General features: G+C 50.9%; 1 protein-coding gene across 4 annotated transcripts in view; it reads right to left on the minus strand.

Moving 5' to 3' along the window:
* Nucleotides 1-573: 573 nt before the first annotated feature.
* SIDT1 (SID1 transmembrane family member 1) overlaps nt 574-15282 on the minus strand; it is a 44166-nt gene continuing 29457 nt past the window's right edge. Inside the window, exons 14-26 of one of the 4 annotated variants that reach the window (XM_030471997.1) lie at nt 14865-14931; nt 13668-13741; nt 12972-13095; nt 11785-11902; nt 10726-10862; nt 9021-9129; nt 8600-8614; nt 7844-7920; nt 6784-6830; nt 5517-5622; nt 5079-5189; nt 4526-4639; nt 574-3625 (exon numbers count right to left, since the gene is read on the minus strand). In XM_030471997.1, coding sequence (XP_030327857.1) covers nt 3563-3625; nt 4526-4639; nt 5079-5189; nt 5517-5622; nt 6784-6830; nt 7844-7920; nt 8600-8614; nt 9021-9129; nt 10726-10862; nt 11785-11902; nt 12972-13095; nt 13668-13741; nt 14865-14931 — 1162 coding nt within the window. In that variant the 3' untranslated portion in view covers nt 574-3562. Of the gene's footprint in view, nt 3626-4525; nt 4640-5078; nt 5190-5516; nt 5623-6783; nt 6831-7843; nt 7977-8599; nt 8615-9020; nt 9130-10725; nt 10863-11784; nt 11903-12971; nt 13096-13667; nt 13742-14864; nt 14932-15282 lie in introns of those variants that run through there. The other 3 variants (XM_030471998.1, XM_030471999.1, XM_030472000.1) reach the window with 3 other exon arrangements.

Consider the following 15282-nt stretch of genomic DNA (forward strand, 5'->3'; position numbering starts at 1 on the left):
CCAACCTGGTTGATTTCATGATTCTCTGATTCTACCTTCCCCGAGGGCAGTCACCTGGAGGAGGACAGAAGGACTAAAGGCAGAAGCTGCACCTCAGGTCAGGGCGGCTGCACAGCAGAGCTTGACATGGAACTCCCAAGGGCCCAGCCAGGCACCCAGCAGGGAGAGCCATGGAGGCAGCGCTGCAGCCACCGGGTCAGGGTGGGCCCAAAGAGCTGAAGTACAAAGAGCAACCAGCAGACAGGGCAAAAACAGAGGCACAAAAGCAGCAAGGAGACGATTCCATCCCTTTCTCCCATCTCTTAGGCTTGAGATGCCTTCCTTGCATTTATTTTAAGTTACTGCATGTTTTCCTGGTTGTTCCGTGCTGTTCTCCACCCTCTCTCTCCCTCACTACTACCACCTTGCAATTTTCATACTGTGCTCATCCCTGCTTAGCTCAGTGAGCCCATATGTTGCTCTTCTACCTCCCACGTTGAGCCTTCCAACTGCTGCTCAACACTATTTTTTTCTGACATTCCTCTTTATTGAAGATATCAGCTTCCCAGCTAGAAACAAAAACAAGCTTGGACAAGGTCTGAGACTGTAGACTATGGAAGACACAGGGAGAAGGAATGAAAATGTGTGTCCAAAACTGGACAAATTTTGGGGCACACAAGCCCCTTCTTCAGTCTGGCACAGAAGTGATATTCCTGCTACTCGAGGGCCTTATCCCAGAAATCCTTGATTTCTGCACACTGCAAAATACATCAAGAGCAGAACATACTCGTAGAAGAGGAAAAGCTGCTCACCCTTCTCCACACCTAAACACAAAGTAAGGACAGTCCTGCAAGGCAAGATCCCATCCTGCACCTGACTAAGCAGGGGTGTGAAGGCAGCGCAGTGAGCAAAGAGCACTTCAGGTTAGACTCACAAAGAGCAGGATCCAACACTGGATCCTCCAAGCCTTGCTCCCCCCACCCCAATTACCTGCTTGTACACCAGTTACGACCATCTGCCAAGACCAAAAAGTGTTCGAACTAGTGTCACTCTTCTTCCCATCTCTCTGCCTCAAGGGAACTGAGGGAGGCAGCATTTGCTAATTCTAGTAAGAAACCACACAGGAGTCTCTTGGCCAGACTTGTCCACTTCATATGAAAACACTCAGTGAGCTCTGGAGTGCTTTACAGCTGCTGCAAGGAGTGACTGGTGTATGGACACCAGAGAAACCAGGCAGTTAGAAGATTAAAAGCGAAGCTCCTACAGGAGGCAGATGCTCTAACTGTTGAGCCTCAGGCAGCAGCAGGGCAGTATCTCCACTTCAAGCACCTTTAATCACTCCAGAATTGCTTCCCACCTTGCCAAGCTCCCACCTTAGATGAGATCTACACATCTCCCTCCAGGTCCCAGAGGAGCAAGACAAGCCTTGACTCCAGTGGCGGCTTCCTTTGGTTTAGCACTTCATGGGAGTTGGTGCTGAACCCACTAGGGCTGGCAGCCACTTCCCAGAAAGTGCAAGGAAGCTGCAGGCAAGCCTGAGTAGCCAAGAACACATGGCAAGGCTGCAGGGTGGCTGAAAGCAAAGTGTGGACTCTCCTCAGCTTGACCCTCCTCTGCTGGTGCTACTCAGACAAAAGCAAGTGTCATCTCCTTCCCTGCAGCCCATGTTGACACTGTTAAGGAAGAGAAGCTTGTGCTTCACAACAAGCCTGAGAAACATATCGCTATGTCCAACATGAATCATTCACAACCCCATCCACACAGCAAACCTCCCAGGTCAAGCCCAAAGCACTGTAACACCAGGCAGCACACAGGGACCACCACCTGCATGTTCTGGCATGCCCTGCCTGAAACACAGCTCCATCTCTGGGAAGGTAACAGCTAGCAGCCTTTTGTGTCATTCCTCCTCCAGCCTCTCTTCACTCTGCTGAAGGGGTCTCAGTGAGAAACAAGTGTCTGATCTTTATTTAGCCTCACAAAGGCAGTTGGGTTCAGAAAACAAGCAGGTTGTCTGCACCTATGCTTTGTGAAGGTCCTAGGGATGACAGCAGCTCTGTGACACCACTGAACACCCCTCTGCCCTGAGTGCTCTCTTTGCTGCTGTTGAAAGCTGGAGCAAGAAGAATTCAGCTCACCCTGCAGAGCAGGGAACCAGGAACATTCATTTTATTGACCATCTTGACAAACTCCAACTTAGGAAAAGTAAAATAAAAACCAACTAGTGCAAAACCTTTCCAGGAGATGCAGACTTCTCCAAGGAGAAAATTACCACAGCCTTCTGCTTTGGTAAGCACAAGTGGAATGGAGCCTTTGCATCACCAGGTACATGCACATACTCCAAAGGAAAAATGCTCAGACAATGACAAGAATAAGGACAGCAGGCCTCAAAGAATACTTTTTTAATTCAAAATTAGCAAAACAGGTCACATTTTAGATGCAAGGCCTGAAATAATTCACACCTTATTCTTGTTTTTTAAATAACTAAGAACTGAGGAAGAATGCAGAAGCCATTTAAAAACTTATTCCAGATGCAGAAGAGTTGGAGAGCAGAGAAGTTTGGTCCAGATCTTTAGCCAAAGAGCTCAACCCCAACTGCCCCAAAATCTCCTCCACACTCCCAGCCCAACAGGGATCCTGCTTTGCCAAGTTTGCCTAAAGCCAGCTTATGAAAGGAGAAAGTCTGAGGCTGCTGGATGGCTTCTCCCTTCCACCTTGCTCCTTTAGCAAGGCCATGCAGCAGGAGCCAAGGAGCTGCCAAGGAGCTGCCCAGTGCACAAGGCTACAGCTTCATCACACTGTCTCTCTTAGGGCCACTTGAGGACAGCAGTTCTGGTGTTGCGAAGGACACCATCACACTGAGAAGTGCTTGCATGGAAGCCACCAGCGAGAACTGATGCTGTTCAATATGAGTAAGAGAGGGGCTGCAAGAGCAAAGCGGGAGGTTCTGCCCCTGGCAGAGCACTGCTGGGCAACCCTAGTCCATCATCTCCCTGCAACACTGCAGTGGTTTGTTACCATGGCTCCCCACCAGCTACAGGAGGAGCAGTGTCCCACTGCCACCTCAGTTTGAAGTCCTTTGCTCCCTTGGCGGCTGCAGGATAGGAACCAAACGCTCTCCCCATGATGCCAAAGGAACTCTCTGAGGGCAGCAGCCTGCAGGGCACAGGCACCAGCTGCCAATGCAGGAGGAGCTGCACTGCACTTCTCAAGCCTGCTCACCAGAGAGGAAGCAGAGCACATCAGCAGGGAGGAAGGAAAGCCAAGGTCTCAAACACACCTCCTGCTTCCTCCCTCTTCACTGGCTCCAGCACCCACTGCACCTGTAAGCCAGAGGGCTGTGCACTGGCCTCAGCGCTGGGTCATGCCTGCCCCAGACGATGTGGTGGGATAAGAGAAAACATCATCTTCCCTCCCAGTCCCACCTCAGTTACTGCAGCACCCTTCATACTTGCTGTGGGATCTGGCTCCCCTGCTCCCACGGTGCTGTTGGCCACAGGAGCAGGCTCATTCCCCACAGATGCCAGTGGCCCAGTGGCTTTGGCTGAGCAGTTTGGGACGCCCCTGCGCCCCCATCCCCTGGCACTCAGAACACCGGGATCTTGTCCCTGCGCACCACGTCCAGGTCATCATCCAGGGTCAGCAGGACCTGAGGAGGAAAGCACGAGGCAGCTTCAGGTCTCGCTGGCCAGCCCACAGCTGGGGAGAGTGACCAGCGCCTGACAGCATCTCATCACAGGGGGGTTCCACCCAGGCCACATCTCCGGCATGTACAGGAGTCACGACAGCAACCCATGGAGATATGCCAGATTCATTTTGCTTCCGTAATGCTCCCAGCAACTCTGGCAGCACAGCTGAGAGGTAGCTCTGCCTACAGTGCTGCCAGAACCTGAGCGGGTAATCGTGCCTCAACTATGATGGAGATGCTGCTTGTAAACTGGTCCCTCATCACTAGCCTCTGGAGAGAGCCATCCAGGAGGCAGCAGGGTGGGAATTGCTTGAGCGCAGCTCAGGTGTTGCAAGTGGCCAGGCAGTTCCTTCATAGTTTGCACCTTGTGCAGCTAGGGTTAAGGTCCCCCTTTTTACTTCCCCAAAACAATATGCTCTGACCCCATCACAGGGGATGCCTCCACCTTTGCCACCACACAGACCATCAGGCCCGAAAAGAGGTTCCAAGTAAAGGAGCATAGGAGCCAATTATGGGAACGATAGAAAGCTGAGGAGTGAGGTAGAATCCCTTCCTGGGAAGTCCTCACAAACCTGTAAGAGGGTTGGTCACACCAGCAGCCCCTCAGCTTCACCACAATAGCTGTGTGATCCACAGCCCCAGAGGGAATTTGATGCCAGGAAGCACAGGGAGGAACAAGCCAAATGCCAAAGCCTGATCCCTGATCCCACTGTGAAAGGTGTCAGGAGGCAGAGCCAAGCAGAGGAGTTGGGCACTTCTGTGGGGTCCTGAGGCAGCCACAGCTCCATGTGCACAGAGGGACAAGGAGGAAAAAGAGAGCATGAGGCCATAGAGCAGAGTGGGAGGCTCAGCAGGACTCACCAGAAAGGAGAAGAACAAGGCAGCCGCGGAGAGGAAGTGCCAGACATCATGGTCATCAAAGAAGCCCAGCAGGATGCAGGGCCGGTTCTTTTCCCGGGACTCTGCTGGCGTCTCCTAGGGGAGCAGGCGAGGGGTCAGCACCCAACAGCCACTCACACAGGGACCTTTCTGGCCATGTTGGACCCTCTGGAGATCACCCTGTCTTAACTCTCCATGCAGAAGCCAGGAAAAAGCACTGTGCTGGCTGGATATGTGGTGAGAGCAGGGTGGGAATGCAATGTCATACTTAGACCTGGAGATGGATCTGGGGCCACACACCATGACTGGGGGTCCCTCTGGTCTCCACATCTGAGGTCCTGCATAGCACAAGCTGCACAGCCCCCACACAGCCTCCCGTGCTCCCATCGCAGTCTGCTAAAGGAGTTGAACCCCTTCAGCTCTCCAGGAGCAGCCCAAGACTCTTCCCCGGAGTATCTTTTGTGTAAAACGAATAACAGGAAGGAAAGATGATGAGACAGAGATGGACAGAAGGTGAGTGAAAGGGGAACTTTACCTCCCAGCTGCTGAGGGTCTGGAAGAAGAAGTAGAGGGCAGCTGCCCACACCACTGCTGTGGCCACAATGCAGAACATAGGGATGGGCAGGAGCTTCTCAGAGCTGCGGAGCTGCAGACAGGGAAGTAGCCTCACATCATGCCCTGAGCCCTTCCCAGGGTCTGGAGCCATGCATAGGACTGACATGCCAGCCAGGACCAGCTGCAGCTACAAAGGGCTACCCACCCCAGGGAAACACAGCCCAGCCAACCCCGAGATGGCTACACAGCATCCCTCCCCAACACCAACACCTTGTCTCACCCTTAGCCCCACAAAGACCCTTCCACATCCCTCTGCAGCACCACAGGAACACAAACTGCAGCCAGAAAAAGATGCCCATCCTTTCCCCTTTGAGAGAGTTGCCCCAGGGACAGGACAGCTACAGCTGCCTCCCTTTACCTTCATGATGATGTAGAAAGCCAGATACAACAAGAGGTTACAGATAAAGATCCCCAGTATGTAGGAGGCGAAGTCTCTGGGCCGATACACCAGCCCAAAGACAGCACTGAGAGAGAGGGAAGAAGGGATGTTAGACAGCCCTTTCACTGGGGACAGGGTACATCCCCAAACTGACAGCCACCCGTTGCCCCTCAACCACAGGACACAACAACACTGCCACAGCCTCCCAGTTCCTTGGAGGAAATGCACTGTTTGCCTCTGCTCCCTGCCAAGCAAATTTGGCCATGGTCAACCCCTGAGAGCAACCGGAGACCCCAGAGGACAGACAAGGGCCCTGGGTTGCTTCCAACCTACAGCTGAACACATCTCACTCAACAGGAGTTGGCTCCAGACCTGTAGGTTTAGCAGAAGGCATGTCCCTGAGAAGCACCTTTTAGTGAAAAGCAAGAGCTTTCCACTATGATTTTAGGTCTCACCCAAGAGCTAATCCCTCCCATCCACACAGATACTGCTGAGTCAGACTCTGTGACTAACAAGTGTCTGTCAAATCTCCTGCACCTTGGCTGTGCCAGAGACCTTCCAGCTACACAGAAAGCACATGTACAGCACAGTGCAACACCATGGCACCAGACCAGGTATGCCTCACATGGCTCTGTAGTGCTGCACTGCATCCTGTGATAGGCTGAGAACATTGGGGCTGTTCAGCCTGGAGAAGAGAAGCCATGTGGAGACCTCAGAGCAGCCTTCCAGTGTCTGAAGGGAGCTACAAGGATGCTGGAGAGGGACTCTTCATCAGGGACTGGAGCGATAGGACAAGGGGTGATGGGTTCAAACTGAAACAGGGGAAGTTCAGGTTAGATATAAGGAAGAAGTTCTTTACTGTGAGGGTGGTGAGGCACTGGCACAGGTTGCCCAAAGAAGTGGTAAATGCTCCATCCTTGGCAGTGCTCAAGGCCAGGCTGGGCAGAACCTTGAGCAACCTGGTCTTGTGGGAGGCATCCCTGCCCATGGCAGGGGGTTGGAACTAGATGATCTTACAGTCCTTTCCAACACAAACCAGCCTATGATTCTATTCTATGATTCTATGGATCTGCTAACCACCAACACTCATGAGATCAAGCTTCTTGCCAAAACATGTCAGAGGGGCTCCAGCACAAGATTATTGCACAGACACTGTTGCATTTCCCCACCACTTCAGGCCACCCATATGTCACTACAGAATCCTGCTGCCCATGTGTACACAGGACATCAACACCCCACTACTTACAAGGACCAGTTGACCAGGTTTCCAACAATGAGCAGCACCATCCTGTCCTGGGAGAGAAGACACTGATGATCATATGAAAGCAGAAGGAAATGCACAAAGAGGCTTCTGCCTCAGGAATTCATGATATCATCATGTGAGGATTTGGAGTCTGGCTCCTGCAAACACACGCGCACCTGGCTCTTAAGCTTGCCCTGCAGGAGCTTTTTCCAGATGGAAACTGCTCTGGCCCTTGCAAATCTGAAGAAAGTGCTGCAAGGAGGAGACTAAACATCTAAAGAAGCACAAGCCTAGCACTTAAGAATCAGCCCCAGGAGGTTCTGCAAAGCCTTTGACTGTTTCCACTATTCTCCTCGCAAGATTCCTTCCCTCTCACCATTTTACAGAAAAAATTCTTGCACAGAGGGAGGATGTGCTTGAAAGAGGCAGCAGGGGAAGCTTTGGAATACCATCCTGCACATACCCACAGGGCCTGTTTTCACCCATCTCATCATTAGCTAGGGAAGCCCTGGAACTGCAGCAGGCAGAGAGGTTACATCTGTGGAACATGTGCATTTATGCTTACAGCTGCTTTCATGATGTAGCTCTTTCAGGCCAGCCAGGCTTACTTTATGCCTGAGTGCACCGAGTTTGCTTGCAAAACTTGGGCTGACACTTATTCAGAGATAGGAGAATAAATAAATTTTAAAACATATAAACAGGATGCTCATGGATAAAAACTTCATTTGGCTTCAAGCCCTCATTAGCACTCTGTGCCAAGAAGAAAGTCAGTGGGACACAAGGTAGCAGCCACCATTTCTTACTTTTTGCTGTGTGCCCTGAGGTGCTGTAGAAATAGCAATAGCTGTTGCTTAAGCCACTGAACAAAATAGTTACTGCCCTCCCCAAAGAGGGAAGCTCTGTGTGCTGCACAGAGCCTCACAGCCATTCCTTTGAACATTGGGGAAAGCAAAGAAAGGAAGCGGGGAGCATCATTTCTCAAACAGCCACACCTCTTTCCTCTGCACATTGCCTAGAAAGCGAGCAACTGCTGAGAGAGGTGCCAAGGTGAGAAATCACCTACCATATACATTGGTCGACTGCACCGCTGGATACAGTCTGTGTACAGCACCATCACTGCCCGTCGAAACATCCCCAAGTCTGTCAAAGAAGAGGATAAAAAGCCAGAACAGCCAGCAGAGTGAGCTCTGAAATGCCTATGGGGGAAGACACAGACACCCGCTAGCTGACAACAGAGAACTCAGCTTGTGGATGGTCAGGGTGTCAGCAGATTCATTTCTTGCCCTTTGGGAGCAGAAGGGAAGCCACCATAGGATGTGGATAGCATGTGGCCAGAAGAACAAGTAAAGCTTTGCAACCTCATCTCTGGAAGAGAGGTGTGTGTGCAGGAAGGGGGAAAAAAATCACCTTCCATGGAACAAGCTGCCAGAGCAGGGAAACATCAGGAACAAATCCCACAGCCCTGAGAGGGTCCTAGAGGGCCAGAGCAGACTCAGGACACTCTTGCTCTGAAAATCACTGCAGAAGCTTCACTGGAGAGCCATCAGTGGCAGTGGGATGGATGGACATGCATACACACACACCAGCCACAAATGTGGAGCTTGAAAAGGCTCCTGCACCAAGATCAGAGCTCTCCTGTGCTGTATCACTCCTTTCCTGCCAAGGAACAGGGCTGGCAGTGCTGCTGGCAAACTGACTTTGCTTCTCAAGAGCCCACCCCAGGTGGCACACACATCCCCACACACATCCATGCATCTCCAGCTGCTACACCCCTGCTTAATCCGTTCAACAGAGAAAAATGAGAGCTGCTGACAGTTACCTGAGTCAGGGCCATCTGAGGCAGACAGGAGCAGAAGAGGAAGGAGAAATATGTTTGCAAGCAGAGCACAAGAACCAGCTTCCCCACCAAACCCTCTTCCCTCTCATTCCATGACAGGGTTTTTTATGTAGCTCACTGCTCTGAGCACAGCGCTAGGTAGAGCTGTGCCCTCAGAGCCCAGCTCTTCTGCCACCACAGCGCAGACAGGTCCTGCTGGTTCCCATGGGTCTGGGAAGCAGCAGCACGAGCACTTCAGAAGATGCCAGAAGAGCATCGGGTGGATAAGAGGACAGGATAACCCAGAACACAAGCACAGGCCACGGGACTGTGCTCACAGACACGCTGCACAGGCAACTCATGCAGGTGAGGGCAGGAGGCACCTGCACACCCGAGAGCAAGCTGGTTCAGTCACAGCACTTACCGATCTTGAAGCGGCCCATGTAGTAGATCTGGGTGCTGAGAGCCAGTGAGGCCAAAACATGGATTATTGAGAAAATGACCCAAAACCAGATGTCATTTTTCCCAAACACCTGAAAGCAAAGACATATTAAAAGCAAATGGAGCTCAGTTATCAGCAGGTTAATCCTTTCCTGTCCTGTATCATTGTGGGGTATTTGACAACCTCACTGAACATGGAAGAGAAACCCCTAATCTTCCAACCTGAGAACAGATCTATAAATGCAAAACAAAGTTCAGAGAAGCAAAAGGAGCTCAGCATTCTGGAGAGGAGAACAGTCTTTCTGAACGCCCCTTCAATCAAAACCAGCAGCTTGGAAGGACAGCAGCTGGCCCAGGGAGCAGAAATGGAGGGACCCCCAGGCCAGTCAAGTTCTTTCTGCTGAGCTGGATTTCTACAAAGGCTGTCAGGGAATCAAACATTAACAAATGCACTGCAGTAGGCCAAAAAGCACAAAACTGCTCTGCAGGCAATTGCTCCACACTTTCGCTTTAAGATCTGGAAGCGACATACAAATGCAAGTTAATGCTATATTAAAACCTTAATTTTCCAGTTATACATTAAGGAGTCCAGAAACTCAGGTCTGCCATCAGGCTGCCACCACACACTCCCCTCCCCTGGGGCACAGAACTTGCCTGAACTTTTTCTTTGGTGGGGGAATCAAGCAGAAAAGCCATCTCTATATGAACAGAGCAAGGGAAACATGCAGCTTATAAGCTCCACTGAACAGCTTAATAGCATCCCATAATAAAACCCCAGTGTTTTGAACCTGGGTGTGCAAATCTACCATAGCTATCAGGAGATTCTTAGAAAGTCCCAAGTTCACCAGCTTGCCTTATTGGACAGTCTCCTACTCAGAGGCCTATGCAGAATCAACTGGTATTCTGCTTTATGTGTGGTAATAAGGGGCTGACAGCCCACTGGGATCTAGCTGCTACTTCAGAGCACCTGAATGGAAATGAGTCCCTCAAAAGCAGGGAAGCAGAGACCTCCAAGGTAAAGCACAGGTTGGGGATTCAGGCAAGCCCAGCTCAGTACTTGCAATGCTATGAGCAAGTAGGCAAAGCCCTGCACGAGTCTGACCTGTCCATGACTACTGGTGCACAAGAGCAATTCTGGTGACTCCTTCTGTTCCAGTGCCCTTCTACAGGCAGGTCCAGTCCAGAAACCTGCCTGGGAGCCCCCAGGCTGTTATTGTAGCCCCGCACTTCCCCAAAGATAGGAAAGCCAACTGCAGGAGCTGTGCCCAGCAACACAGTGTTTTCCAAAGGCAGAAAGAGGCACAAGCCATCTGGTAGAGCTTGTCCTGGAAGCTCAGCCAGCCTCACCCCCCTCCTCCAAGTTGAGCCACCATACAAGAGACCAGCTGCATGCTTGGACACAGACACCCTGGATACATGAATTTTTCCACTTAAGAAGGAGGGCATGTGGTGGTCAAAGCCCAAAAAGGAGCTCAACTAGAGAAAACTGCTCTGCTCTTCCCCTCGCTGCAAACCCAGGGGAAGGAAGGAGGAAAACCCAGAGTACCAGAAATCCAAATGCTAGTAGCTGCTTAACACACTCTTACCCTACTCTACTGCTCCCCCCCCAGCCGTTTGCCCACTTAAGCTTTGTTCCCAGGCACACCATTTCCTCCCCAGAGAAGCAGGTAGGTAAGAGGGACCCATACCACTCCAAGGACAGCCAGACAGATCACCACAGCAAACGAGGCATAGGCAGAGTAGGCACTGGCATTGATGTCTGGGTGGCGGGTCTGGTAGAGCTTCAGCATGCACAGTCCTGCGATCATGTACATGAAGGAGGTGTCTATAGAGGGAGCACAACAGGAACAGTTAAAACAGGTACTGTCAGTAGGCTGAGAAAGCTGCTCCGAGTGCTCATAAAGAAGTGCAGCAGCAGGGCCAAACCCAAGGCTGGCAGACACAAAGCCCTGATGCTGCATTATGTTGTACAGCACTTTGTGCTTTGACATCTTGCAGAACATGCCCCATGCTCTGGGGCAACAAAAACTAAAAAGGTTCAAAATAAAGGCCCACAGAATGTGCCCACAGGGCAAGGAATCACAGAATGGTTGAAGTTAGACCAGACCTTTGGAGGTTGTCTGGTCTAACCCCCCTTGCTCAAGCAGGGTCAGCTATGAGAGGGCAGTGTCCAGTCACGTTTTGACTATTTCCACTGAAAACTTCACAACCTCTCTGGGCAACCTGTTCAGTTTTTGGTCACCTGTTTTCCTGGATGGAGTTCAGATGGAACTTCCTGTGTTTTAATTTGTGCCCACTGCCACTTGTTCTGCCACTACCACTAACAAGAGTCTGGCTCACTCATCTTCATTCACTCTCATTGGGTATTTATGCACATAGACAAAAACCAGCCTGAGTCTTCTCTTCCTCAGGAAGCCAAAGGAGGCCACAGAGGAAAGTTTCCACAGAGATGGCAAACAGAGGCTTCCTAGGCTTGAGCACTTTGCCACTCAGGCTGTGTGCTTACTATCTTCAAACACTGAGCTGCAAAAGGGAGATTTTGCCAGCAGTGCACTACCAGAGTCTGAAGGTGTGGAGAGGAGGCTGAAATGTGCTAGTCCCCACTGCCTCCTGACTGAGCCCTGGAACAGGCAGATTCCAGGGAGGTTTGCAAGGGTAGAGGGATGTGAAAAATGAGCAACTCAGCGGGAGACAAAGCATGCTAAATCCTACCTCCAGCTCAAAAGCAGTAAGGAAACTCAGCTTACCAAACTGGAAATTGGAGTAATTAGGGCAGACATGGTAACAGGCACTGAGCACCCCTTCCATCATTAGAGCAATGCCCATAGCGTAGAAGAGACCAAAATGCTTTGGGATCCCATAGTCCTGGAAGAGAGCAGAGCTGTATAGTAAGTACTCTCGCTGTCCTGATGTCAAAGCGAGCTTCCACTCTCCATCACTCCATCCCTCCTAACCCCTACACACATCCTTCAGTCACCAGTGCAGCACAGTGTGTGCTGTGTGCAACCACAGGCTCTGCATTTAGCCACACTGCATAGCCAGGTGAATCTACAGGCAGCAAACCCAAGCTAATCGCACAGAAACCTCTGGTCTGGAGACCTCAGTGTCTTGGTACTGACACCCTGAGACTAAAAATCTCTTCTCCTGTACCTTGTGCCATGATACATCCTGCCCAAAATCGAGAGCACTGGGGACCCAGAATAGCAGCCTTGCTCTTGTGGTCAGTAGGGGGTTAAAAGCACCTCAGGAGCAGAGCCCATCAACCCAGGTGAGACGGCATCTCCATCACAATCTGGCTGAGATCTCATTTGAACATAAGCAGCAGACCCTTAAAACTGCTAAGACCTTTACTTGGTACCAAACCAGTGAAAATGGAATTGTTTGTCCCCAGAAACCACCAGCACCACTGCCCATGGGGCTGCAGATTTCTCCATCCTCTCCCAGACCATACTGAAGCAAGCTCTGGCTACAAGCAGCTTTGCTTCAGAGCTAGAGGCAGCCACATTCTTCTGGGTTATCATAGGCAGCTCTATTACCTCTTGCTAACAAGAATGCCAACAAGGAACTCTTGATTGTATAAGACAAATCAAACCTCACTTTAAACAAAAACATCTTGGGACACTCCTACTGTCCCAGTTCCTCCACAATAAGCACTGTGCCACAGCCACGGGAGTCATTCCTCTACTCATCTCCTTGTCTTCGCAAGCCCAGGCTGGGTCACAAAGGCAGTATGGACATACTGTAAGCAGCCAAGTACTGGGGTGTGCAAGAACATAAGCATCCCACTGAGACCCTTTCCCAGGGTTGGAAAAAAGAGGAGGATTCAACCCTCCAGCAAGGAAGGCAAATGGAAATCCACTGTGTACCACTCTGGTTTTCAAGTTCTCCCTGTCTTTTCTCCCTCCACTCAGCCCCATGCAGCCATGCTTCCTACCAGTGTATAGACATCTTTCATCTCCATGGCGCGACGGTGGAGAATGTCCCTGCGCAACACAATGAGGAGGAAGAGAAAGCCCAGCAGCATGTGGCCCACGTTGCTGAGGATGTTGTTGAAGGCACTGCAGGGAAAAAGGTGGTTTAAGACAAAGGCAGCACAGCAGCAGGAAGCTGAACTCTGGGCCATGATAAGCTGAATCCATTTTGCTTCCCCCCCACCATCCTCCACCTCAGCAGCTACCAAACACCTGCCAGTTTTACACCCTGGATGGCAAGTTTAGGTTGAGTAGTTCACTTGCAGAGGAAGTGTTAATTTCACTGGGGCAAGATTCCCAACTCTGAGCTTTCTTTGCACTCCCACATTATTTCAGAGGAACGCTGCACTGCAAGGTCTGATCTGAACTTCTTTGCTGCTCCTTGGATACAAATTAAAGTGTCCAGAAGAGCATGGGAGCACCTCATTGCTGTGCCATAGGTTTGCTAGGAGAACCCACGTGCCATCTGATCCTGGATGCATGTGTCTCACTGCAACAGAAAGCCACTGCTGAGCAAAAGAGAAAGCTCAGATTCCTAAACTCTCAGTGGTCTTAACACTCTTACTGTGAGCCTGGCAAGGATAAAATCCTGACTTGGGTTCAGCACAAACTCTCAGGAGGCACAAGACAATAACGCAGTGACCGCAGGGCTCACTCACCTCAGCACCCCAAGCGGATGAGCGCACAGGAAGTTGTAGTAGCAGATGTCCTGATTGCCTGTCACATTCACTACCTGGACAAAGGGGAGATGGGAGACCCGATATTAGCAAATCCTCCTTGTTCTGTGGGGTTTGCTTCATGCAAACACAGCACGTACACGAGGTGTACCAGGACACAACCTAGCTCTAACACTGGCGCAGGGGGGTACTGACATCTGCAAGTGAAGCTTTTAGGGGGTGGCCAATATTGCAGAGGGGTTGGACCAGATGACCTTTGAAGGTCCCTTCCAACCCGAACTATTATGTGATTCATAGAGTCATAGAATGGTTTGGGTTGGAAAGGACCTGAAGATCATCCAGTTCCAACCCCCTGCCATGAGCAGGGACACCTCACACTAGACCATGTCACCTGAGGCTCTGTCCAACCTGGCCTTGAACACTGCCAGGGATGGAGCATTTACCACTTCTCTGGGCAACCTGTTCCAGTGCCTCGCCACCCTCACAGTAAAGAACTTCTTCCTTATATCTAGCCTGAACTTCCCCTGTTTAAGTTTGAACCCATCACCCCTTGTCCTATCACTAAAGTCCCTCTTGAGGAGTCCCTCTCCAGCATCCTTGTAGGTCCCTTCAGACACTGGAAGCTGCTCTGAGGTCTCCACGCAGCTTCTATTCTCCAGGCTGAACAGCCCCAACTTTCTCAGCCTGTCTTCGTATGATAAGATCTTGCCACAGGCCACAAACCTGACAATGGTCTTCAGAGGAAACATATTTTGTGCTCTCAAACCCACCACTAATAGATCTGGTTGCAGATACCTGAATAACAGCAGGATAGCCAGGGTGGGGAGAAGGGAGGAGAAATCACTCATATCACAGCAAACCCTACTTGCTTTCAGTTCTCTTTTAGAGATAACAGCAGATTCCTCCTGCCTCTAAAATGAAACAGGCCCCAAATGAGACATCAGATGGGCAGGAAAGGCAGCTACGCTCCCACTTCCCAAGCAAAAATAGCAGAACTGCAAGCTTGGCAAGCCAAGCCCCAGTTGACACAGAGCAGAGAGAGCAGCTAAGGCAAACTGCTCCTCAGCCTAGCAGGGTTCCTGGGTTTCACTGTGACTGTCATCCTTACACCATGCAACCACAGAGCAAGTTTAACGACAAAAAGACCCAAACAAGGAGGACAGACAGAACCCAACGCACCGTCTGGTAAGTGATGACGAGCTGGATGACTGGCAGGGCATAAAAGACTGCAATGGTGATGATGTTCCTGGAGAGAGGAGATAGTAGAAGCAGTTACACACACCAAAACAATTGGTGCACACCCAGGACAGATGCCCATAGTGCTTGTGGAGGAAGGTGTACACCTTGATGCCTAAGGGCACAGACCCTGCAAGCTTTATACCTCTGCCTATGATCTCCTGAAGCAGGAGATTAAACAAACGTGGGGCAAATGCTAAAGGCACAAGAAAAAACAGCATGCAGACCACAAGCTCATGTGTTCGAGTGCCCATTTCTCCCCTTCCCCAGTATGTTCCAGCACACCGGTTGTTACCACGCTTTAAAGCAATTCCGCAAACCAGAATCCATTGCCAGGATCACATGTGCACTGGTCCACAAA

The sequence above is a fragment of the Strigops habroptila genome, chromosome 2 (genome assembly GCF_004027225.2).
Source record: "Strigops habroptila isolate Jane chromosome 2, bStrHab1.2.pri, whole genome shotgun sequence".
Lineage (NCBI taxonomy): Eukaryota > Metazoa > Chordata > Aves > Psittaciformes > Psittacidae > Strigops > Strigops habroptila.